The sequence below is a fragment of the Pseudopipra pipra genome, chromosome 1, assembly GCF_036250125.1.
Source record: "Pseudopipra pipra isolate bDixPip1 chromosome 1, bDixPip1.hap1, whole genome shotgun sequence".
NCBI classification, from domain to species: Eukaryota; Metazoa; Chordata; class Aves; order Passeriformes; family Pipridae; genus Pseudopipra; species Pseudopipra pipra.
The window spans coordinates 4,879,337-4,901,541 of record NC_087549.1 but is presented as its reverse complement, the minus strand read 5'-3'; the positions used below and the strand labels follow the sequence as shown (position 1 = coordinate 4,901,541).

The window sequence follows — 22,205 nt, the reverse complement described above, 5'->3', positions numbered from 1 at the left end:
TTCTCATGTTCTTCAATGACTTCACACTCCAACCAACCTGTTTTCTAAACCCACATTTGGCAGGTATGAGCTTATTTGGTTTGGAAACCAGTCTCCTAAGTGCAAAAGCTACTTTTTGAAATGGAGCTTTAGTTCTGTGATCTTCTAGACACTTTTTTGAAATTACTCTGAATTTCATGCTGGTACAGAGCCCAGGGCTTGAATCCAAGGACAGGACCAATCATCATGACTGGCTCTAAGTTTCAACAAGTGGCAAATCACAAGAAAACCAATCTCAAATCCAATTGCACATATATCTGTTCTATTGTCACTGCCAAATGGTGAAGCACACAATTCAGAACATAGTGGTTCACCTTCTTGCCAGGTGGGTCTTACAATCTGTTCTGAGCACCGCACCAGCAGCAACCCACTCAGGAGGGCTAAATCTAGCAGAGGTATGGCTGCAGTAGTTTGTGATTTTGGAGCAGATGCATTCTGGCATCTTGAAGTCTTCAGAAGAGAGCACACAGACATAAAGGAAGACATAAAGGAAGACACCTCCATTGAGTTCCTCATACCAATGGCCCCCAATCTTTTTGAAGATATCATCAGTGATGCCTGATATGGTGTCATTGTCTCACTTCTCTCATCCCGTGCTAAACTCTAGTCCCTTCCATCACTGCCTCCCTACCTTTCCCTGAAACCACTGTCTCCTTGTTGCTTTGATGGATTAAGGAAGGCCACAGCTGCCTGCCACTGCCACAGCCCTGGTATTGAAGAATTCTCACACCTCAAGCTCAGCTGAAATGAGAGATGGGTGAAAAAGAGGTGGGACTACATGTGCAGCAGAATAAGGGTTTCTGCCCTGCCACAACCCTGCTACTGTTGTTGTCATGGCCACCAACCAAACTGCAACAGCTGGCCCCTGAATCCAGTTCATGTTGCACTGGGACCAAAGGAGAACCAGCAGCCAAAGCTGCATCACCTCCATGTCCTGAGTGCTGTGTCCAGAGTAGCCCCCAGACATCTGGAGGATGCAAGCGCAAGCCTTGTGACTGTGCTCACCTCCAGTCCTCCCAAACACATGCTTAGTCCCTTTTTACATCAACCATTATTACCTCATCCTCCCCAAACTTAGGGAAAGTTCTCAACAAAGTTTCCCAAATGAATGCCTTACAGTCTCAGTGAACTGGTATCTTCTAACAAAATTTTTTCACCCCCAGACCTCCAGCCAGCTCTGAAAAGGAGCTTTACTGATTTCAAAATACCTGTACCATTTTCTGGCTGGATATATGGCACAGGTTGATGTTGGCACATGTGCTCCATCATTTTTCCCCTTGCTAGAACACATATTTGAGATCGGTAAGTGAACTCAGTCATCAGTCCATTCTCCCCAGCCTCTGCCTCATTTCTTCTGCTTATTTTAGTCTTCTGCTTTAGTAAAACATAGAAGAGAGTGGAACTTTTCCACTACTCCAGTGTCTGGTCCTGAGCTTGAAGTTTTCACAGTGACATGAAGATTGGAGGATGCTTTGCAGCTGAACAAAGGTCTCTGATCCAGCAAAGGTTGGTCCTTCATTAGATCAGCCCACAAGTGAAATGAAAGTGTGGTGACATTAGTGAACACCCTACTAGAAGCAAAGAAAAGACTGCAGACCCACAGATGAGTCATGAAATCTGTCTGTTCCAGTGCTCTAATTACATTGCTCATCCAAGAAAAGCCTCTTTTGGAGCCATTAGGTCAGAATCTGTTCTCCCCTAGCTGTAAATCCCTCATAACTCAGTGAAGTCAATCGATTTGTATTGGTGTAAGCAAAATCAAGCGCAGTGTACTCACACAGCCTTTGATCTCTCTGCCTCCCTCTGAGCACAAGCTCACAGAATGCCATTAAAGAGACAAGAAACCCAGGCCCCTGGGTCTCGTGCCTGCTGCAGGCACTCTGAGCAGCAAGATCGACATCAAGCACTGCAGTTGGGAGGTGAAGTAAAAGGCAGAGGAGAGACAAGAGCCTTCTCTCTCCCCTTCAGGATGAAAGGCTGTGGACCTCCCTGAGGGCTTCCCAGAGGGACACGTGTAAAAGGGTCGGAGCACATCACATTAATAGGTTACATACAAAAGAAAATAAATTGTCCATCCATCTATCTATCAATCAATCTACACTTCACTGACACATTCCACTATCTTTCTATTAGAAGAGCAAACACAGAGAGGCACAGCTCCTGTGGCTCTCCAGGAGACTCAGTGAGCATGCACAGCTTTTCTGATATATGGAACTGAAACACTAGAAGACCAAAGACCATCAAAACCAAACATTTCTCTTTCAGGAAATCACCTGAATGCAGGATTCCAAGCAATGGTCCATTTTGTCCTAACAGGTGTTTTCAGCTTCTTCCTCTTCTTCCAAGTCTCTACCAATGTGCTGTGCAGGAAAACTTGCCAGTCTCTCCTTGGCAAAGAGCTCTGCACTGTGAATGGAAGCAAAAGTCATCATCTAAAAGACACAGAATGTTCCCCCAATATTAAGTGTACTAGGCAAGCAATCAAAGAATGGCCCTGGATCACAGGAGCATTTATTTCCTCCTATTAAATCTAACACAACTTCCATTGAGATAGGTGATGACGTGGTCTTCTCATTAAGAAGAGCATCAACCACCTGCTTAGTCTGCAGCCCTGACTCTTGCTTCCTGGATAAATAGGGACATCAAGTTCTAAAAGGAACAGGAGAAGAAGGAATTCCTTCAGCAGCCAAGAGCAGCTTGGCTTGAAGAAATTCAATAGAGAAGCCCACAAGAATAGCTTGAATATTACTGATTGTGTTGGAAGATATGAAGAGTAATGGAAGGCCATGACAGGAAGGCTGGAAAGCATAAGGACATTCCTCCATCTCGGATTTCCTCCAAGCAGAAGAGCGGTTAAGGAATACAAAGATTTTGGAATGCAGAAAGCTGAAAGGTTGTCCGCTCTTGGACATCCTGAACCCAATGCTAGTTCTCACAAAGTCATTTGTTAAATGGGAATGACTCAGGAAAAAAGAGCTTTTGAGGAGTTGTTTCTAATAACGTCGTAACACCTCTGAATATATATCCATTTTGGACATGTATTCACATTCCTTTCATTCAGGTAATGCTCTTGAGGAGGGGTTCAAATGGAAGACCTCTTCTGTTATTTTACACAAATCTCTGCCAGGCCTTCTACCCCAGGCCTTGCATTTAATACACCATCTCCAGGTTCTGAAATTAGATCCTCGGGTTCTACATTTCCCACAGCACCAAAATGTGCACAGTATGATGCAGACAAAGACAGCGATATCCGTAATGGCTAATATGGAACTGTATTGATTTTGTTCGTTATATGATGTTTGTTTACTTTTTAAAGCCCTGTTTGAGAACATTTTCTGTTCCTTTCAGGCTACTGACACATTTTCCATTTGCTACAGGAGCTAATATCGATGCTACACCGCATGTGTGTAAATTCGTTGGGTGAGTAGGAGGGGATGCTTCCTTCAAAATATGGGCTCTTCAGACCAGATTCTGCACACATTCATCTCAGTTTAAAGTCAACAAATACACTAAAACAATCAAGTTCCACAAGATTTACAGAAAACAACTGTGATCAGAATCTGTTCCAGTCTGTCAGGATCCACCATTTTTGTCTGTTGGGAAAGCTGTAGGTGTTCTCTCCCACTCCCTGTTGTTGGAAGGAGATGGGAACACAATAACACATGGGAATAAAAAAGCAGCTTTACGGTGAACTGATATATGAACAGGAATTAACAGGATGGTGGGAAGGGGATGAATCAGCCAGTCCCAGGGAAGACAAAGAAATTTTTCAGACACTACCCTGGATCTCACCCACTCAGACAGAGCATCTTTTTTTGGCCCCTGTGATATATCACTTTTTCCTCTCATAAAAACCTAGTATTGCAGTATCAAGGAAACCTATAAAAATGGCCCTGCTAGGAGCAAATCGACTGATCCTACACTCAACCAGTGACGCACAGTCATTCCACGGGCACCAAGTCAGCCCAAGGCACCCAGAATTGCTTTTGTGTAAATGAAGTTCAGATCAACACTGAAGGATAGAAAACATGGAACTCAACCAAAGTCTGGGCATTTGCACTTCCAGAATTAGGGAAGCATTCATTCAAGCTATGGAACATAAAGAAATACATGCTCATGATACCTTAAGTTATTCCAACAGCATGTATCTATCTCACTGTTAATTGTAAAAGACCCAGACTTGAAGGCTATGCAGGGGGAAGCAGGTCTTGAAATGCCAACATGGAGGCTGTACAAAGGCTTAGAGGGCTCTTCTGGAAAAAAACCACACATTTGGGCTTAAATCTGTGTGGTAAATTATCTGTTCTCCCCCTGGTGCAGGCAAGTAATTCCTCTCACTTTAATGGACAATTTTATGGCTGCTAATAACATTTGTAGCTTAGATAATGACAAGGATAATCAAATCTCATGCTTGAGGGCATAAACTGATTGCTGCGGGGGTTAGCAACAAAATCACCATTGCCATATATTGCACAGGTGTATTATGGGATAGATTTCCTTCCTCCGAAGTAGAAAGGCTTTGGTGTCTGCCAAGATAACAGATTGGATGATTGTCTGTGTTATGGAAATTGCTGGTTTGTATGCATGGGATTTAGGGAAAGAGGAGAAACCTCTTTGTTTCTGCATGACAGAATTTCCAAGGTGCATATTGATGCCTGGTCTAGCACAACAACTCTCTTAAAGGCAAGTTCAGCCTTGACCATAACAAAGTCCATTGTCAGACAGCAAATGCTGCTGTACATTTAGTTCAGTACTCAGAAACATCCACGGAGTACATAATCCCAGAGGGTGAGGGCTGGGAGAAAACCTTAATAAACCATTTGACCTACTTCAGGATGCTTGGCTCCTCAAGGGTTACTCAACTCCTCAGTCAGTTCCTGTATCACATCTCTCAGACACCCATTCCTAGGAACACATGGCTTGGAGGAACCTCAGCAGATAACCCAGTCCATTCAGGTCTGAGGCAGGTTGAAGTACACCAGGCCCATGTGTGTTGGACAATGGTTTAATCTGTTCAGACAAATATCCCATTACTGGCACTTCTTAGGTTCCCTATAGAACATGTTACAGCTGTTTTCACAGCTGATGATGAACATACATCTGTGGTGCTGAAGTGTAAATCTTGCATATTTATGTAGAAATTTCCTCTTTACAACCACCTTCCACGTGTTTGAAGCTGTTATTATTCCTCTCTTCATGTATTTCTTTTCCAAACTAAATAAACATCATCTTCCAACAATCCTGGCTCACTGGGGAGGTCCCATATGACTGGAAGTTGGCAAATATCACCCCAATCCATAAAAAAGGCTGCAAGGCTGACCCGGGTAACTACAGGCCTGTCAGCCTGACCTCGGTGCCTGGCAGAGTTATGGAACAGATTATCCTGTGTGAAATCACACGGCAGCTACAGGATGGACAAGGGATCAGACCCAGCCAACATGGGTTTAGGAGGGGCAGATCCTGTTTGACCAACCTGATCTCCTTTTACAATCAAGTGACCCACCTGGTGGATGAGGGAAAGGCTGTGGATGTGGTCTATCTGGACTTCAGCAAAGCCTTTGACACTGTCTCCCATAGCATACTCCTGGAAAAGCTGGCAGCCCACGGCTTGGACAGGGGCACCCTGTGCTGGGTCAGGAACTGGCTCGAGGGCCGGGCCCAGAGAGTGCTGGTGAATGGAGCTGCATCCAGTTGGTGACCGGTCACCAGTGGTGTTCCGCAGGGGTCAGTGCTGGGTCCAGTCCTTTTTAACATCTTTATCGATGATTTAGATGAGGGGATTGAGTCCATCATCAGCAAATTTGCAGATGACACCAAGTTGGGAGGGAGTGTCGACCTGCCGGAAGGCAGGAGGGCTCTGCAGAGGGATCTGGATAGACTGGAGAGATGGGCTGACTCCAGTGGAATGAAGTTCAACAAGGCTAAGTGCCGGGTCCTGCACTTTGGCCACAACAACCCCCTGCAGCGCTACAGGCTGGGGACAGAGTGGCTGGAGAGCAGCCAGGCAGAAAGGGACCTGGGGGTGCTGATCGACAGGAGGCTGAACATGAGCCAGCAGTGTGCCCAGGTGGCCAAGAAGGCCAATGGCATCCTGGCCTGCATCAGGAACAGTGTGGCCAGCAGGACCAGGTAAGTGATCCTTCCCCTGTACTCTGCATTGGTGAGGCCACACCTTGAGTATTGTGTTCAGCTCTGGGCCCCTCAGTTCAGGAAGGATATTGAGGTGCTGGAGCGGGTCCAGAGAAGAGCAACGAGGCTGGTGAAGGGACTTGAGCACAAGTCCTATGAGGAGAGGCTGAGGGAGCTGGGGTTGTTTAGTCTGGAGAAGAGAAGGCTTAGAGGCAACCTCATCACTCTCTTCAACTACCTGAAGGGAGGTTGTAGCCAGGTGGGGATTGGTCTCTTCTCCCAGGCAACCAACAATAGGACAAGGGGACATGGGCTCAAGCTCTGCCAGGGGAGGTTTAGGTTAGATGTTAGGAAGAAATTCTTTACAGAGAGGGTTATCAGGCATTGGAACGGCCTACCCAGAGAGGTGGTGGATTCACCATCCCTGGAGGTTTTTAAAAAGAGATTGGACGTGGCCCTTAGTGCCATGATATAGTAATTGGAGTTGGATCAGGGGTTGGACTTCATGATCTTGGAGGTCTTTTCCAACCCAATCTATTCTATGATTCTATGATTCTATGAATTCCTGTCCACACTGAATATTGGTCAAGTTTTCTAGTAACATTTTGATTTTTCTCATCCTTTCTCAAAACACTGTGTGCCCAAAACTGGATCCAGTTTCCAAGATGAAGCCTTTCCACTTTATCAGCATGGTGTTGCAGTACTTGCATGTAGTCAGTTCATATCATCTTCCTATACGTATGTTTGATATTTTCTTTTTCAGTGTAAAACTGTGCACTTGACTTTATTGAATGTCGTCATATTGATTTCAGACCATTTCTCCAATTTATCAAAATCGTTTTGTTTTCTGGTCCTGCCCTTGAAGTGCTAGCCATCCCTCTCATAATTAATATGTGTACTCTCTGTTCTATCTGACAAGCCATTAATGGCAAAACTGGAAATATCAACCACAAGACAGGTCCTTGGATGACTGTACATGTTATGTCCATCCAATATGACAGAAAACTAGTGATAGCTACTTCTGCATTTTTTTATCCTATTGTGAAATTATCTGGTGGCAGATTTAGCAGGGGGACGCTGGGTTTGTATTTTCTGCCCCATTTACCCATTTACCTGCACAGTGTATGTGCTTTTCACACATGAGATAAGTTCAGCCACAGTCCAGCCCCTAGTCCACAGTGTGTGTCTATCCAGACTTTGTACCCACCTGTGGCAATTCAATCCAGTCTAGGTTTTTTTACTGTAATTATGGGAACTCAATGCTATTATCATGCCATGCATGCAATAAACATCATGACCTACTGCTCCCCCTCTATCAGTTGCTTACTGGGAAAAAAAAAAAACGAACTCAGAAATGTCCAACATGAGTCACTCAAGAAAAATTTGGGTTTGTTCCAGCTTGTCCCTCGTTATCCCCTAGGTACTTTCATGCTGATTAACAGCTTGGTCAAATATCTTTCTGAAGATCAAATTTAGGCTGACTGAGCATTAACTCCCCATGTTCTCTCCTGTCCCTCTTTTAAAGATAGGCAGCATGTTTGTTTTTCCCTGGGACAGCCACTGGTAGAGCTGTTCAAACAGCAGCCATAAAAAAACTGGTGACACTGCTAACAGTGAGCAGTTGCTGCTTAGAGAAGAGGTTTGATTCTTATCCAGATATTCAGCTGGAGACAAGATTGTAGGATGCACTAATAATCCCTCAGAGAAGCAGGAACCTTCAGAAAAAAAAAAAGGACAAGATAAACTTACATAGATCCCAAGCAAGATCCAAGACAAACTTCAAACAGCCTCTGGGTGTATGGAACCATTAAAACTAAGGGAGGAGGAGGATAGTCCTTACCTTGCCTCAAGGCAGAACTGTATGCATAGGGCACTCTTGACAGATGCTTGTCCATCCTGTTCTGCAAGACCTGGCAAAGAAATGTCCATGTCCTCCCCAGGCAATGTATTTCAGTGTTTCCCTAGTATCATTGTTAGAAAGATTTATTCTTTTTCCTCTGTGGCCACTCTAACACTTCCTTGCTGTTGTTTAACACCTTTCCTTACTCAGTGTACCGCACTCGAGCTCTTCAGGAGCAGACTTGAACAGGAACAGTCAGGTTTTGATCATATTTTAAAGGGTCCTCAGACTGGATTCTTTTCAAAGAGCATGGAAATATTTTTTAACTTCTTATCACTCAACCTGCAGTCAGGTTCCAGCAAGTCACCCAAATTAAAACCACACACGCTCAAGAGCCAGCGAGTTCCATTGTGACACCTGTTGCTGGATATACTCAGAGCCAAGCTTGCATCCCATGCCTTTACCTTTTCAATACCACCAGCCTTTACTGTGGTCCATCTTGAGAAAAGAAAAGCCTCCTGAAACATTTAAAAAGAAATCTATGTCATACCAAAATGCCAGTAGCTGATGCACCTACATCATAAGGACACTGACTTCAAACATCATACAGCAACAGCAATGAAGACTTTCTGAAAAATTATCTTTGGTGCCAGTCCAACAAGTCAAACCAGACCTGAATGCAACCCATACAGCATAAACTATCACAAGCATAGAAGTGGTATGAGGGCTTCTGAATGAAAATATCTTTGGGGGGAATATTTGGGAAAAAAACACAAGTTAAGCCACTCTGAATCACACCTAGTGCTTTTCACTCATTAAAATAAACCTCTTCGACGTGCAGTACATTCATTAACTGACTTGCAACACCGTTAATTTGCCTATGTTAGCCTACATCACTAGGTATCAGCTTGTGCTATTTCCTCTGACTGACAGAGTGCACTCATTAAGGCAAACACATTGCTACTAAAGTACTAATTGTTTTGAAAAGTGCCCTTTAAATAACAGGCCTTTTACTACTAGGCAGGATGTGTTTTAAGCGCTTAAACCTTTGTTGCCAAAAGACTGGATGATAATTTATTCGTCTGTCAGACAAAAATACCAGAAAAGAATGAAAAAGCTGATAAGGCAATAGCATAGCCTGAACAGCAACCAGCTCCTTTCTCTTCTTGGGATCTTCATTCCCACATGGAACAGCAAAAGAAGGGAGAAACTTTAAAGGAGGGAGGTTGAGAAGATCACTGAATTCTTCATATATCAGTTGAAAGGTCAGCTAAAGAATTCAGGTCAAATTACTGGGATTTCCAGGTGCTTTGGTACAAATCCAGTGTCACTGCTTTAACTATCAGTTGTCTAGAACCAGCCTTATCTCATTTCTAAAGCAAACAAACTGTAGATCAGGGGCTTGTATAGAGCATGTGGCAAAGGGATGGTGGGTAAATCAGTTCAAATGTTGGGAGAGACTTTCTCTCCTCAAATATTGGGCTCCACGCTTTCACATCCCCAAATAAGGGGTTTTTTCAACTTTGGCAGTCTGGGGCAATCCAGGTTTTTCACAGCCTAGTATATGTGACAACCCTGAATAATGCTTAAAGGGCATCCTTCTACTGTTTCTAGTCCTCAGGAGAAAATAATGTATGCTTTATCCTATAAGGAAGTCTTCTAAAATTCATGGTCTACCTCTGGAAGCCCAAGAAGTTCTCAAAGACCAGAAAAATGTGGGTGAGCACTGAGCCTTCAAGTCACCTCTGCAAGTGTGAGTTGTTTTTCTGATGCAAGATTGTGATGGAGAGTTCAATCATCTTTATTTCATGAACAGTTTTAAAATATTTCTGATGCAGCATCTTACACGACGCAGCCTGCATGCAGAGCCTTATGGACAGAGCTCCTTCCTGCTGCTTGAGTTGATTTTACTGCAGAACAATATTTCATATTTACCCAGAACAAAGTTAACTTAAGAACTAAACTGCAGATTTTTAAAAATTATTACTGCCATAAACACTATTTTCACTGAGTGAAGTCAGATTTGTTTCACCATAACAGTTCAAATTATAAACAACTAATAGCAACTGTTCTGTAGTTCAAGCAACAGAGGTCTAGATCCTTGAAACAAGAATATTTAACACCTTTTCCTACTGTGTCTGGTCCTGAAAAGTTCCATATGGGTATGAAATGCAGCAAAGTGACAACTCAAAACTCCAGTGGTTACAGTTTTGTTACAACAGTTAATTTCTTATACAGTTTGCATAGCCTTTGATGGTTTAAACATAGGAGGAGGACATCCTCTCCAGAAGACATCAAAAGAAAAAAGGGTGGAAGAAATAAAATGTTCCATCTGCACCCAAAATACTTTTGTAAAGAGTTAGAGGTGGCACACACCGGAAATTGCTGAGAGTGCCAACTGCCTTGGAAGTAGATCTTTTATTTCTATCTTCCCTTCAATATGTCAAGAATATCCCTAAATTTGGAGTCTACGAGCATTTCCTCACAGCTAATCTCCTGCATTACACAATTAGAGAGAGCTGCAGGAGGTTTCATTGATCAATCTGTGCCCTAAAGCTCTCCGTGAAATTTTCCTGCCTGAGAAGGCTCACGCAGCCAGCGAAGGGAGCGATCCTCTTCTGTGGTGGGAGAGCAAGGAGATAACCAGCTTCTCATCAGATGCCTTTTAACCCCACTACTTGCCCGCTTGTCTCTGAAGCCCTTTTTTCCTGCTGGTGCAGGGAATTGAAAGGACAATACAGCCTATTACCTTCTAAGCATCCTAATCAGTAACAAATACATGAGTCCTTAATAGAGAGATTCCTTTCACAGGCATTCGCTAATCACCTCCGTAATGAAAGCAGTTAAAAAGGACACTGAACCCTTTACCCAACTGATGACTGCATAAGTCTCTTGTGGCAATTGGCCATATATATGTCATTTAACTCCTTGAAAACAAAAAACTGCCAAAAAACTTTGGAGGTTCTTCCCCCCCCAAAAAACAAACAAACAAAAAAAAGTAAGTGTACACTTAAAAAAAAAAAAAAAAGAAAAAAAAAGAAAAAAGAATCTCAGGGGATCAGAAGATGCTGGATCAGAAGAGGTTGTTAACAGTCTGGCAGTGATGAAAGAAAGGAAAACAGATTAAAAAAAAAAAAAAAAGAACCACACACCACAACAAATAAATGGAATGAAAACAACATTCTTCCTCAAGATTTCCCTTTGTTCAAAGGTTAAGGTGCACAGTAGACATGTAGTTTAGCCTTTCACTTTCAATTAAAAAAATACAAATCAGTATAAATGTTTAAGTGAACATACACTTTAACACCACAAACTCTGTTTGCTTCATTATTAAGGACAAATAAATCTGAAAACTGCTATTACAGATAACGTCCAGGAGTTGGTTTGTTATAAAATATAGCTCCTTGAATTGTAGAATTCTTAACAAATAATGATCTCATCCAAAACTAATGTGACTCAAAATATTCTCTCTGTTACTTATGACAGACTTTAGATCAGGCCTTCATTTTTGGATTTGGTTTTTGTTTGTTTTTCTTTTGGTTTTGCCAAACATTCCCTTATCCATAGACCCTCTCACTTTAATCAAAGGAAGTGTTATAGCCACAACACCAAAAATATCAGTGTTAGCTGTAGCTTATTAAGTCACAGACACTTGGGAGGGTACAGTAACATGGTAATCTATTCAACTCAAAGTCAGAAGATTCCACAGACTATAATCCTGACCAAGTAACAAATTAAAATTAATTTGCATCACAGCAATGTCCATGTGTGATATTTCTGAAGTAGTCCATGGCTTCACTCAAAAATATCCAAAAAGAGGTGAATAAGCCTGCTACACACAGCAAACATCTGTTACAAGTCCACAGTTGAACTCATTAGTTCAACTTACAAGCAGCAAGGACTCTCACTTATTAGTTCTGCATCACCAGCAAGTGTCCTTGCTAACATCTGTTAGAGAGGAAGGGGATATTTCATGCAGCCTTTATCCATACCCAGCCAAGGATCTTCAATAAAATCCATAGAAAGTGGACATCTAATAGCCTAAAGGGCCTTTGACAGAAAACACATAGTAATAACAGAGATAATTAGCTAGAACAGTAAATGATCCTTCATAAAATAAAGCTCCAGGTTCTGCTATCATTGTATGTCAGAAGACCTAAGCTGCAGGAGTTTACTAGTATCACCCAGAACTCATTATAGATCTCTGCCTTTGGTTCATCTCCACTGTTTAATCTGGCTGTGAACTGATGCCATGTTGCCTGACAGAGAACGAAGTGAGCTGTTTGGCAATTAGAAATAGTTCCCAACCTGAGCCTTCAGAAAGTCATTTTCTCTTCTTGTCTCTAAACTGAGGATAATTTTTACACAGAGGTGTTGTGAAGATGAATCACCTAATGTCAGTACAGAATTCTGAATATAAAGTACTGTGCAACTCCAGCTCAAAGCCATCAGAATGGCTTTCAGCATTTACGGGGGAATATGCTCTGGTACTGAAAGAATTGAGCACCTCAGCTCAGACTGCATTCAAGGAAACACAACAGCATCCTGGGCCGTCCTTTGTGCCAGACCGGCAGTGTCTGTCCCAAAACTCATGATGTTCAACAGGAAAGTTCTCTGTTCATCAGTTTTTCTTTAGTCAAGCCTTATAGTTGTGAAGTTGTTCCCAGAGAAATCAGAGATTTTTATTTTTTTTAGTTGAAGCAGGCATTAGCCCATAGCTAACAGTTAAATTTCTTCCCTTATTTTCAGTTGAAAACACCTTATTTCCCTCCCAGTTCTGCCCTGTGAATTTCTGCTTGGCATCCTTTTATCAGCAGGATCATTTTCTTCTTCAGCTAACTTCTTTCCCAAAAGACTCACCAACACCTGTAGCTTGTAACCTTGACAGGGGGCAAACACAGATATTTCTGTTCTGACACTTGCAAAGGTACATAAATGGGTTTACTGCATAGAAATTAATCAATAAGCAAAGACCATAAAGTGGAGAAAATGGAACTTCAAAGATCTTTGATTTTCTTTCTCAAGAGAAAACAAATTAGCCCAAGAACTATTAGGGCTCAAGATGTAGAAAAAAGGATAAAGACTTCAAGAGGTCATCCAGTCCATCTTCCTCCTCAAAGGCAAAAGCAGCCATAACTCAATGATTCCTGAGAGATTTTTTTCTAATCTCTTTTTAAAACAGTCTCCTTAGGCAATCTCTGCTAGCACAGAACCACCCTGACAGGAGGAAAGAGTTTTCTTCATGCTTAATCTAAATCCCACTTGCTTCAGCTAAAGAAAGAAGTTATGAATAGTTAGGAGCAAGTGAAAGAGCACCAAATACTAAAAAACTACAAGACACTAATTCTCAGTAATTCTCAGTAAGGAAATCTGCCGACACCATCACCTAGTTCAGTGGATAGATGTTTCTCGATGTTTCTCTAAAACTGTTTTCTGACTCTTGCTGGCTGTTACACTTGCACTGCCAGTGAGCCATACAGTGGGAAGTTGCAGGTCAGCATCACTCCGAGCTGTACTTTTTACTTGCTTATCAGTGATTTTTAAAAAGCTTTTGCTCAAGTGCCTCTGGCAGGAATGTGAGGTATCGTTGCAAAACCAGTCGTCAAGAACTCAAGAACTGTTTCCACAAACACATGAGCAAAGTAGCCTCAAAGACTCCTCTATGTTAGCAGAACAGTATTTTGGATATATTTTTTTTTAATCTCCAACAGATAAAGAAAATACTGTGAAATGATCTTGCAGAATTTTTTAATTATGCAGGGGAGTATGTGGCTCACTAAAGCTGACCTCCTTCTTGCCTGGGAGACGCCACCAACATTCAAGTCCTGATCATCCAGTATTCTTCACTAAAGCTTCAGATGTCATGAATTAATACATTAGTTACTTCATGGTATCTACAAGCATTCACCTCACCAGAAAATCTTGCCCTCTGCTTTCACATGAGTTTATTAATAACTGATTGGCTTAATCTACTCTGTGCTTGTTTGTTTTTTTATATGAGATATGACCTTCATGGTCCTGGAGAGTCATGAATGCAGCAGTTAATTGCCCAAAACCTTGTCCTTATTCTCAGTCTTTCCCTTTCCATGTCTTGTTTTCTTCCTTTCTTTTCTTTATTTTCATTGCAAGCTGTCCATCTGCCACAACTCCCTACTGAAACCTTTCCAGTGGACTGGCTTTATATATTACCATACATCAAAACCCAAGACCAGGCTCAAAACCCCAGAGGTTGGTCTTAAAGAGGGAGCACCACAGACAAAATAATTCACATGTGAAAACACTTTGGTCTTCTTCTAACCCAAATTAGAGACATCATTGTATTATTAATTTGGTGGGTTTATACCCATTTTACAGAAGGGTAAAGTGATGCAGAGAAAGAATATGAAGACTCAACTGCTATTTCAAAATGGATTTAAACATGTGTTTGCTTAGTTCATTAATGCAGGTTCAAACTCCCTGTCAGGCCACCATCTGCCAGAAAAATGCTATGTTCTCATCTGGATGCAGACAGTTCCTCAGTAGCCAAACAGCCATCAATAGGTGCCTGTTCCATTCACCATTACAGGTATTGCACCACATTGTTTAAAAAGTATTTTTTCTGTGTTCGCCAGGATAGTTCACTCAGTGCTTGTAGGAGGTTCAAAACTGAAAACAAAGGTCCAAAAGTTATAAAAAGAGACTAGCAATTCACAGCACAAACCATTTTAATTCTGCTCCCCTTACAGTCACTTCTCAGGAAAAAAATAATTAAATAACAATCTTCAATCTGTTTGTTGTTTCAGTTCATTTTAGGGTGACATAAACAGCTTTCAGTTCTTACATTCTGCACAAGCCTCCAGAAATATTCAGTGTTTACTAGAGTTCGGTGGTGTTAAATCAAGTATGACTATCACCCTTTAAGGCCTAAATGATAGAGCGATATCCATACCAATAACACATTTTGACAGTGTTGACACCTGCCTACATAGAAGCAGTTTACTGACTCTTATAGACCTGTAGAAAAAGGCACTAAAACTTATTAGCAACCCTAGTAATAACCTTTTATTTTCAAAAGTTCATGCCTCTTGAAGAACTCTGTGGCATATTCTACAGTGTATCTCGTAAAAGACAAGTAGCTGGATGGAGAATTTCATTAAACTACTCTCTTCCATCATTTTCACTGTGTAACTGGAAATGGATAGGAAATTATACTAGCTAACTGAAACTAGAACAATCTTGAAATAAACTCAGCAACTGGTGAGAGCCAAGAAAAGCTTAATAGTTCTTTTTGAGCACCTGAAAACTTTCACAGAATTCAAACATAACCAAAACTTTGTGAAAGATGATCCTTTTTTGTCCCCTAATGGATCTAAAGAGCAGACTCATTGAATGATGTAGCACCTGCTGTTGTCAATCTTTTTGTTCTTGTGTCAGTTGAAGAAAAAAAAAAGGAAAAAAGAAAAAAGAAAAGAACATTGCACTGCGGAGTAGAAAAATATGGTGTGCCCCAGGTGAAAAACAAACTGTTTCCATTTACTTGATTAGCCCTTGCTTCTTTGTTTAGTACTCAGCTTGACAAGCAAGAACCCACCACCACCCTCCAATAAAAGCCAAATGCCATAGATTTGAGGAAATGTGAGAGCTGACCAAATCTTAGCACTTCACCTCACACAGGAGGGTTTCAGGTTTTCATGCTCCCTTCCAAACAGGTCTTTAATGGTGTGTTTTCACGGGAAGCAACAAGCTGCAGAGTTTGCCCGATGAGGGGAGCCCGGAGCAGCGGAGATGGACGGGAGCTGAATCTTCAGCACCACAGTCCCAGGGCGCTGACGAAGTTGTCCCTTCAGCACCACGGACTGCGGACATTGCTGGAGTTGTCCCTTCAGCACCACGGTCTGAGGACACTGTAGGATCTACCCCTTCAGCACCACGGACTGGGAACACTGTAGGATCTACCCCTTCAGCACCACGGACTGGGGACATTGCCGAAGTTGTCCCTTCAGTACCACGGACTGGGAGCACTGGTGGAGCTCTCCCTTTAGCACCACGGTCTGGGGACACTGCCGGAGTTGTCCCTTCGGCACCACCTCCGGGAACACTGTTGGACCTGTTCCTTCAGCACCAGCGCCCAAGGACACTGATAGAGCTGTCCCTTCACTCCCCACGCCCCGAGGGCGAAGAGGGACCTTCCCTTCAGCACCACGGTCCGGGGACACTGCCGGACCCGTCCTTTGGGCAGCAGCGCCCGCCCCGCCCCGCCCGCGGCCGCCCCGCAGCGCCGCTGCCCCGGCACCTGCCGAGAAGCACCGGCCTCTTCCCGGCTACCGAGGCCAGTGGACTGATGGGCCACGGCCAGCCATAAACGCCTTTGATTAAATTAAAGCTACAGTAGTTGAAATCAGCACAGCAAAGAGGTAATTGCTTCAGACATGTTGCTAGCACGGCAGTATCACGGAGTACAATTAAGTTAGACATAAATTAGTCTGCGACCACATTCATACTGCTCGGCTTTGTGGTCCTCTGATTCCTGTCACTGTTTTCTCAGAAGAGAAGTTTTGTGGAGATAGAGGTACCCATCCAGATTAGGGAAGGCATTCAGTTTTAAAAATCAGCCTGTTAGTTAGACACACTTTTGCTGGAGTACCTACTGACTACAGCACGTTCCCCAATGCATACCCCACTGCATGCACTCCTGAAAGTCTGTCTGGAAGGTTTTAGAGGGAGAAGGACATGTATGTAAGAGCATACACACAGATTTTAAAAAAAGAATCTTCACTAGCAATTAATACGGACATTTAAAATCACTCCCCAGTGCAAGAAACACAGATAAGAACTCTTATTTTCCTGAGAACTTAAAAAAATAAAGTAATTTTTTCCCCTCTGTGAGCCAAATTATTTTAGGATAACATGAAATTAAAGAAAAATTCTCCATGATCACTTTTATAGACTACCAGTAGATCAGATATCATCAGGAAGCCACTTTAGTACAGAAGAGATGGTACAAAAAATAGCAGTGCATTTGGCAAGATGCAGATAGCAACTATTAATAAACTTTTAAAAGACGGATCAGATATCCTCCAGGAGAAGAGCTTCCCAAATGAACAATTGTTACAGAATGTCTGTCTTTCTACACCGTTCTTTATTGTTACTGTTCCTCCCAGTGGTTCCCTGTTGCTATATCCACTTTTAAATTTAAACAATTCTGACATCCCAAAGTGCCTCTGCCTACAGAAATGCACGCTATTCTCTGCAAGCTGAGGTGCTCCGAGCTTCCTAAACAAATCCCAGCTCTTTGTAGGAGAAAATGCTAAAGCTTCCCAAGCAAGTTGTACTTGTTTCCAGGTAAAACATGATCAAAACATCAAACTACTGTACAAACAGCCCTTTCCACCTGTCACCGACTGAGCTTACAAACGCAGCAAGTGTTGCAGTCAGTCTTAGGCAGGAGTACAGGGCACCATGAGTACACAGGCGTGTGCATGGAAGTCTTGTTGTAATCCAGAGGGGTATGACAGTCCAGTATTCACTTAGCAGAAATAAGTGACAAGAGACAGGTCAAGGATGAGAGACCCAGCGGTCAAAGGAGGAAAGAGAGTTCTGACATTGTAATGAACAGCGGGAAATACAAATCATCAGCCAAAGTTCCATTCTACTTTATATTCTATAACCTATTAATATTTGCTTTTTATATTAATATATCTAATAGCAGAAAGGAAGAGGAAATTATTCCTTAAAAATTCTTATCTTTGTAAGGGCAAATAGGTTTTACACTGTCAGATGATCTTTCAAAGGAAATTTTTTTACTGCTCCAGGTATAATACAGTCAAATACAAAAGTAAGTAGGTACTTGTCAAAGGGCAGTGGACATCATGTTCTGCAGAAAACTCAGTATCTTCAGGTGGCAGTGTAAAAATTTCTTGTAACAAACCCTAAATAGTAAAAAGACCAAGTCGTTCTGTATTAATAAGAGCTACTTTCCTGTCCTGTTCTGTAAAATGCACTATTAAACAGCCACTGAGTTAGAAGGGTCTTTTCAGATCTCCCCAGTTGTTAGGGGGCTAGAAGTTATGGGAGAAGAACATTACAAACAGTCTCAATAAACCCACCTTAAAGAATACAAAACCAGGGAAGAAAACCTGCTCATCCAGCCAAAGCTGGAGTTGTAACACAGTTCTGTGTGCACATTGCAGCCTCTAGTCTTCGTGGTGTTTATTTTCATGGCAGGGAAGCAAACTTTGTGTGAAATGCTCAGCTTTAGCTGCGGGAAGCAGGGAAGTACAAAATGACAGCCCATGGCTGTGTCCACTGACTGCCCCTTGACTGTCCTGGGAAATGGTACATCTGGGAATCTGGGCATCACAGATGTGACAGTAGGCAACATTTTGCCTTTCACACCATGTGCCCACAAAGGGTAGATGCAGACTATGACCTGTTGACACATCAGACACTCCAGTTGCAATAAAAACTTCAGGAACACATTGGGAATGCCCAGGAAAGGCCCAGCAATGGGACAACAGCTGTGGGAACCGCCACCGCAGCCCTTGCCAACACCAAAACAAAGTTTGCTAAAGCAGGGCTACGCTTGGCTACATCAAGGTCTCTCCCAGCTGATCTAGTTCCCATGTCCTCTTCATTTTTATTCTCATCCAGCTGCCTTTTGCCCAAGTTTTCCCCATGTCTCTTAAGCAAAGGTGCAAGAAGGAGTGCGGCAACAGGGCCTTCTTCCTGAGGGGAACCCCAGCAGAGTGTCACCCTGCCTCTTCCCCCACTCTTCCTCACCACCCAAGCCAGAGCTCCATGGTAGCCACCTGGCCACTGCCAATTCCCCTTGCCAGAGCAGCCCCACTCCTCCCCGGTGCCACCCAGGAGATGAAGGATCCATCTCCAAGGGAAGAGGTGCGGGACACTGCCAAGTCCAACAAGTGCCCAAGAAGAGCAATGAATTACATAATAGAGGAGGGAAGAAAGAAATTCATCCAGCACCGGCACCTTTGCATGTAACAGCCTCCTTGCCCCTCTCCCTTTCTCCCAACCCGGGGAGCATTTGCCCCAGCCCCGGTCGTGGCCCCATAGGGCCTCCCCGAGTGGAGACACTCACCGATGGTCGTGATGACCGTGATGGCAAAGTAGAAGGAGCCGGCGAATTTCCACTGGACTCCGGCTCGGTGCGGCTCGGACTGCATGATCACCAACTCCAGCTGCCGGTAGTCCTCGCTGGTGATGTTGTACTTTCCTTTGAGCCGGATCTCCTCGGCTTTGAGTTTCTCCTCCTCCCGCATCTCGTTGTCGGACTCCAGGGCATCAAAGACGGCAGCCCCGACCAGCAGGTAGGTGAACGTGCAGATGATAAGGGACAGGGTCCGCACGTTCTGCCTCTTCATGGCCGCCAGCAAGGGGCGAGTGAGGGGACCATGTCCCCCCCTGGCCGCCCGGGGATCCGACAGGCCGCAGCAGCCACAGCAGGGGAGCAGCCGCCGGGGGGGCTGGCGGCGCCCGCCGCCGCCGCCGCTGCCGCTGCTCCGGGGCAGCTTGTGCTGCGGCGGCGGCCGCTCTCCGCCCGCCTGCTCGGACTCCTGCGAGGAAGAGAGGCACAGGAGGCTGCTGGAGCGCCGGGACCAGGTGCCCTGAAGCCGGGAAACTCTGCGCAGGACCTGCCCAAACCAAGCCGTCCCAGTGCGCAGGGCCATCCAGGGCACCCCCGCTCCTCCCCAGCACCGAGGCCAGGGGCAGGGGGTCCCCGCCGAGGGGCCGGCGGCCCCGGCACGGAGTCCTGCGGTGGGCTGGTCCCCCCACGAAGTTGTCGCGGCGGCGCGGGGAAGGGTCGCCCGCAGCCCGGGCGGGGCGCGGCGGGGAGGCGGAGGCCGCCGCCGTCCCAAGTTTCTTCAGGCGGAGCGGCGGGGCCGGGGGGGGCCGGGCGGCGGCAGCGCGCCCATCCGCGGAGGAGGAGCGGGGAGAGGGGCGGCGGGCTCCGACCGTCGGGGACCCGACCCGACCCGGCCCCCGGCTGCCTGCGGGAGCGCCGGCCGGGCGGGTCGGGACGGGCTGGGCGCTCTCTATTCTTTCCGCCGCGGTGCGCGGCGGGCGGCGGGGAGCCGGGCGGCTGCTACTGCTGCTTTTGCTGCTGCTTCTGCTGCTGCTGCTGCTGCTGCAGGTGGCCGCGGCGTGGGCAGCGGAGCGGCGTCCGGCGCGGCGAGGGCGGCGGCGGCGGCGGTGTCAGGCGGCGGGCGCGGGGCCGGGGGCAGCATCCCCGGGCGCGCCGGGCCGCGCCGCCGCTCCGGCGGGAGGCGGGGGCGCCGGGCCGGCGGCGTGGCCCTGGCGGCGGGAGCCGGCGCCCCGCGGGCGGGAGGAGCGGCGCGGAGCCGCCCCGGCCGGCGGGAGGGCGGGGGAAGCGCCGGCGGCGGCCGCGAAACGAGCACCTGCCCCGGGGCAGCGGCGGGGCGGGACGGCGCCGGAGGGCGCTGGCTCCGGCCGCAGGGCTGCCGGGCGGGAGCGGAGAAACGCCGGCGGCTACCCCCGGGGAGCGCGGGAGGGCAGCTCGGCCCCAGGCGGACACAAAGAAGGAGACGAGAATAAAGATTAAAAAAAAAAAAAAAAAAAAAAGAGAGAAAAAAAAAAGGAGAAAAAGGAAAAGAGGGTAAAAAAGGGAACGGGAAAATAAAAGGGTACTTTCACGGCTGCTCCCCCGGCGCTCTGGGCGGGGGCTGCTTTATTTAGGATGGTTTTTAGAACAAAGCCGTTAAGAAAAAGAGCAACCGTCCTCCTCCTCCTCCTTCTCCCGGGCTCTTGACATCATCTCGGGGAGAAGCGAGCCCGCGCCCCGCAGCCATCGCCTGCGCGCGTGTGTGTGAGAGAGCGTGTGTGTGTGTGCGGGCGTGTGCGTGTGTGTGTGTGAGTGTGTGCGTGTGCCCGTGCCCGTGCCAGCTCCGCTGCGAGAGGCGGGATGCGGGATGCGGAGCCCGCCCCGGCCCGCGGCGGGGAGTGCGTTAACCCCCTCGGTGCCGCCCCGGTCGGGAGCGGCCGCGGAGCACCCTTCGCTCCCTCCCGCCTCCCGGGCCCGGCCACGCCCCTGTTCCCGCAGGGACAGCCCGGAGCGGGGCGGGCTCGTACCGTTCCCGCAGGGACAGCCCGGAGCCCCTCCCGCTCTCCAGCCGAGTAGCGGGTAGCGGCCGGGACAGGTTTGTGCCCGCCTCCCCCGTGGCCTCACGCACCGCAGCTCCACGCACCACCGCCCCTCCACAGACTGACACGTACAGCCCCACACACCACCGACAGGCACACACGCAGAGCTTCACACCCTGAGCTTCACACACCATTGCCTTCTTCTCCAGCATTGCACGCCACCGACCACATACATATATGAACAGCTCTACCCACCCTGAGCATCACATACCGTGGCCCCCATGCACACACCTGTACAGCCCTACAGACACCCGTACAGCCCTACACACACCCGTATAGCCCTACACCTGAGCACTGCACGTCACCAACCACACACACACACACAGCCCTACACACCCCGAGCATCACACCCCACAATCACACACACTGCAGCCACTCACCGCACCTTATCCTGACACTGCACGCATACAGAGCTTCACACACCTCAGTTCCACTCAGGCAGCCCCTCCACACACACACGGACCTCCACACACCACAGCCACACACCCCACAACCACACACCACAGCCACACACACCCCAACTTGCTCAGATCCTCAGCCAAATGCACCACAGCATCACACACCAAACCATGCCCGCACTACAGCCCTCCACGCACCACCTCCCCACCACACAGCTGCTTCCCTAGCCTCAGCATAGTCCCCCAAGCACAGAGATGTGCATAGACACATGGCGCAGGGATGGAACTGGGTGATCTTTAAGGTTCTTTCCAACCCAAACCATTATGTGGTTCTATGATCATGACACATACACACACACACAGCAAAATGTTCCCAATGGCTCAGAGGAGACAGCCCAGTCTCCCAGAGTCCATCCCCAGCCCCAAAGCTCCTGAACCACCACCCTGGGATGATGCAATCCCTCAAGGACTCTAGTCCACGTCCTATCTCTCCCTTCACCATCAGGTTTCCAGCAGCAGGTGTTACCACAGGAGCTTGGGGCTGCTTTCATGTCCGGAGACAAGGCTGCCCCTCCTGATGTTGCCTTGCCCATGGGAACTGTAGGCGTCCTCCTCAGTTAGGGCTGGGATTTTCAGCCTTA

The 22,205-nt window shown here is 46.3% G+C and overlaps 1 protein-coding gene and 1 long non-coding RNA gene across 2 annotated transcripts in view; one reads left to right on the top strand and one right to left on the bottom strand.

The window, feature by feature from the left end:
• Positions 1–20,138, bottom strand: part of KCNK9 (potassium two pore domain channel subfamily K member 9) — an 86,762-nt gene extending 66,624 nt beyond the window's left edge. Inside the window, exon 1 of the mRNA XM_064644143.1 lies at positions 19,086–20,138. Within this exon, the coding sequence (XP_064500213.1) occupies positions 19,086–19,674 (589 nt within the window). The 5' untranslated portion in view covers positions 19,675–20,138. The remainder of the gene's footprint in view (positions 1–19,085) is intronic.
• Positions 19,229–22,205, top strand: part of LOC135409099 (uncharacterized) — a 66,173-nt gene continuing 63,196 nt past the window's right edge. The window contains exon 1 of the long non-coding RNA XR_010428015.1: positions 19,229–19,314. This is a non-coding gene — a long non-coding RNA (uncharacterized LOC135409099). The remainder of the gene's footprint in view (positions 19,315–22,205) is intronic.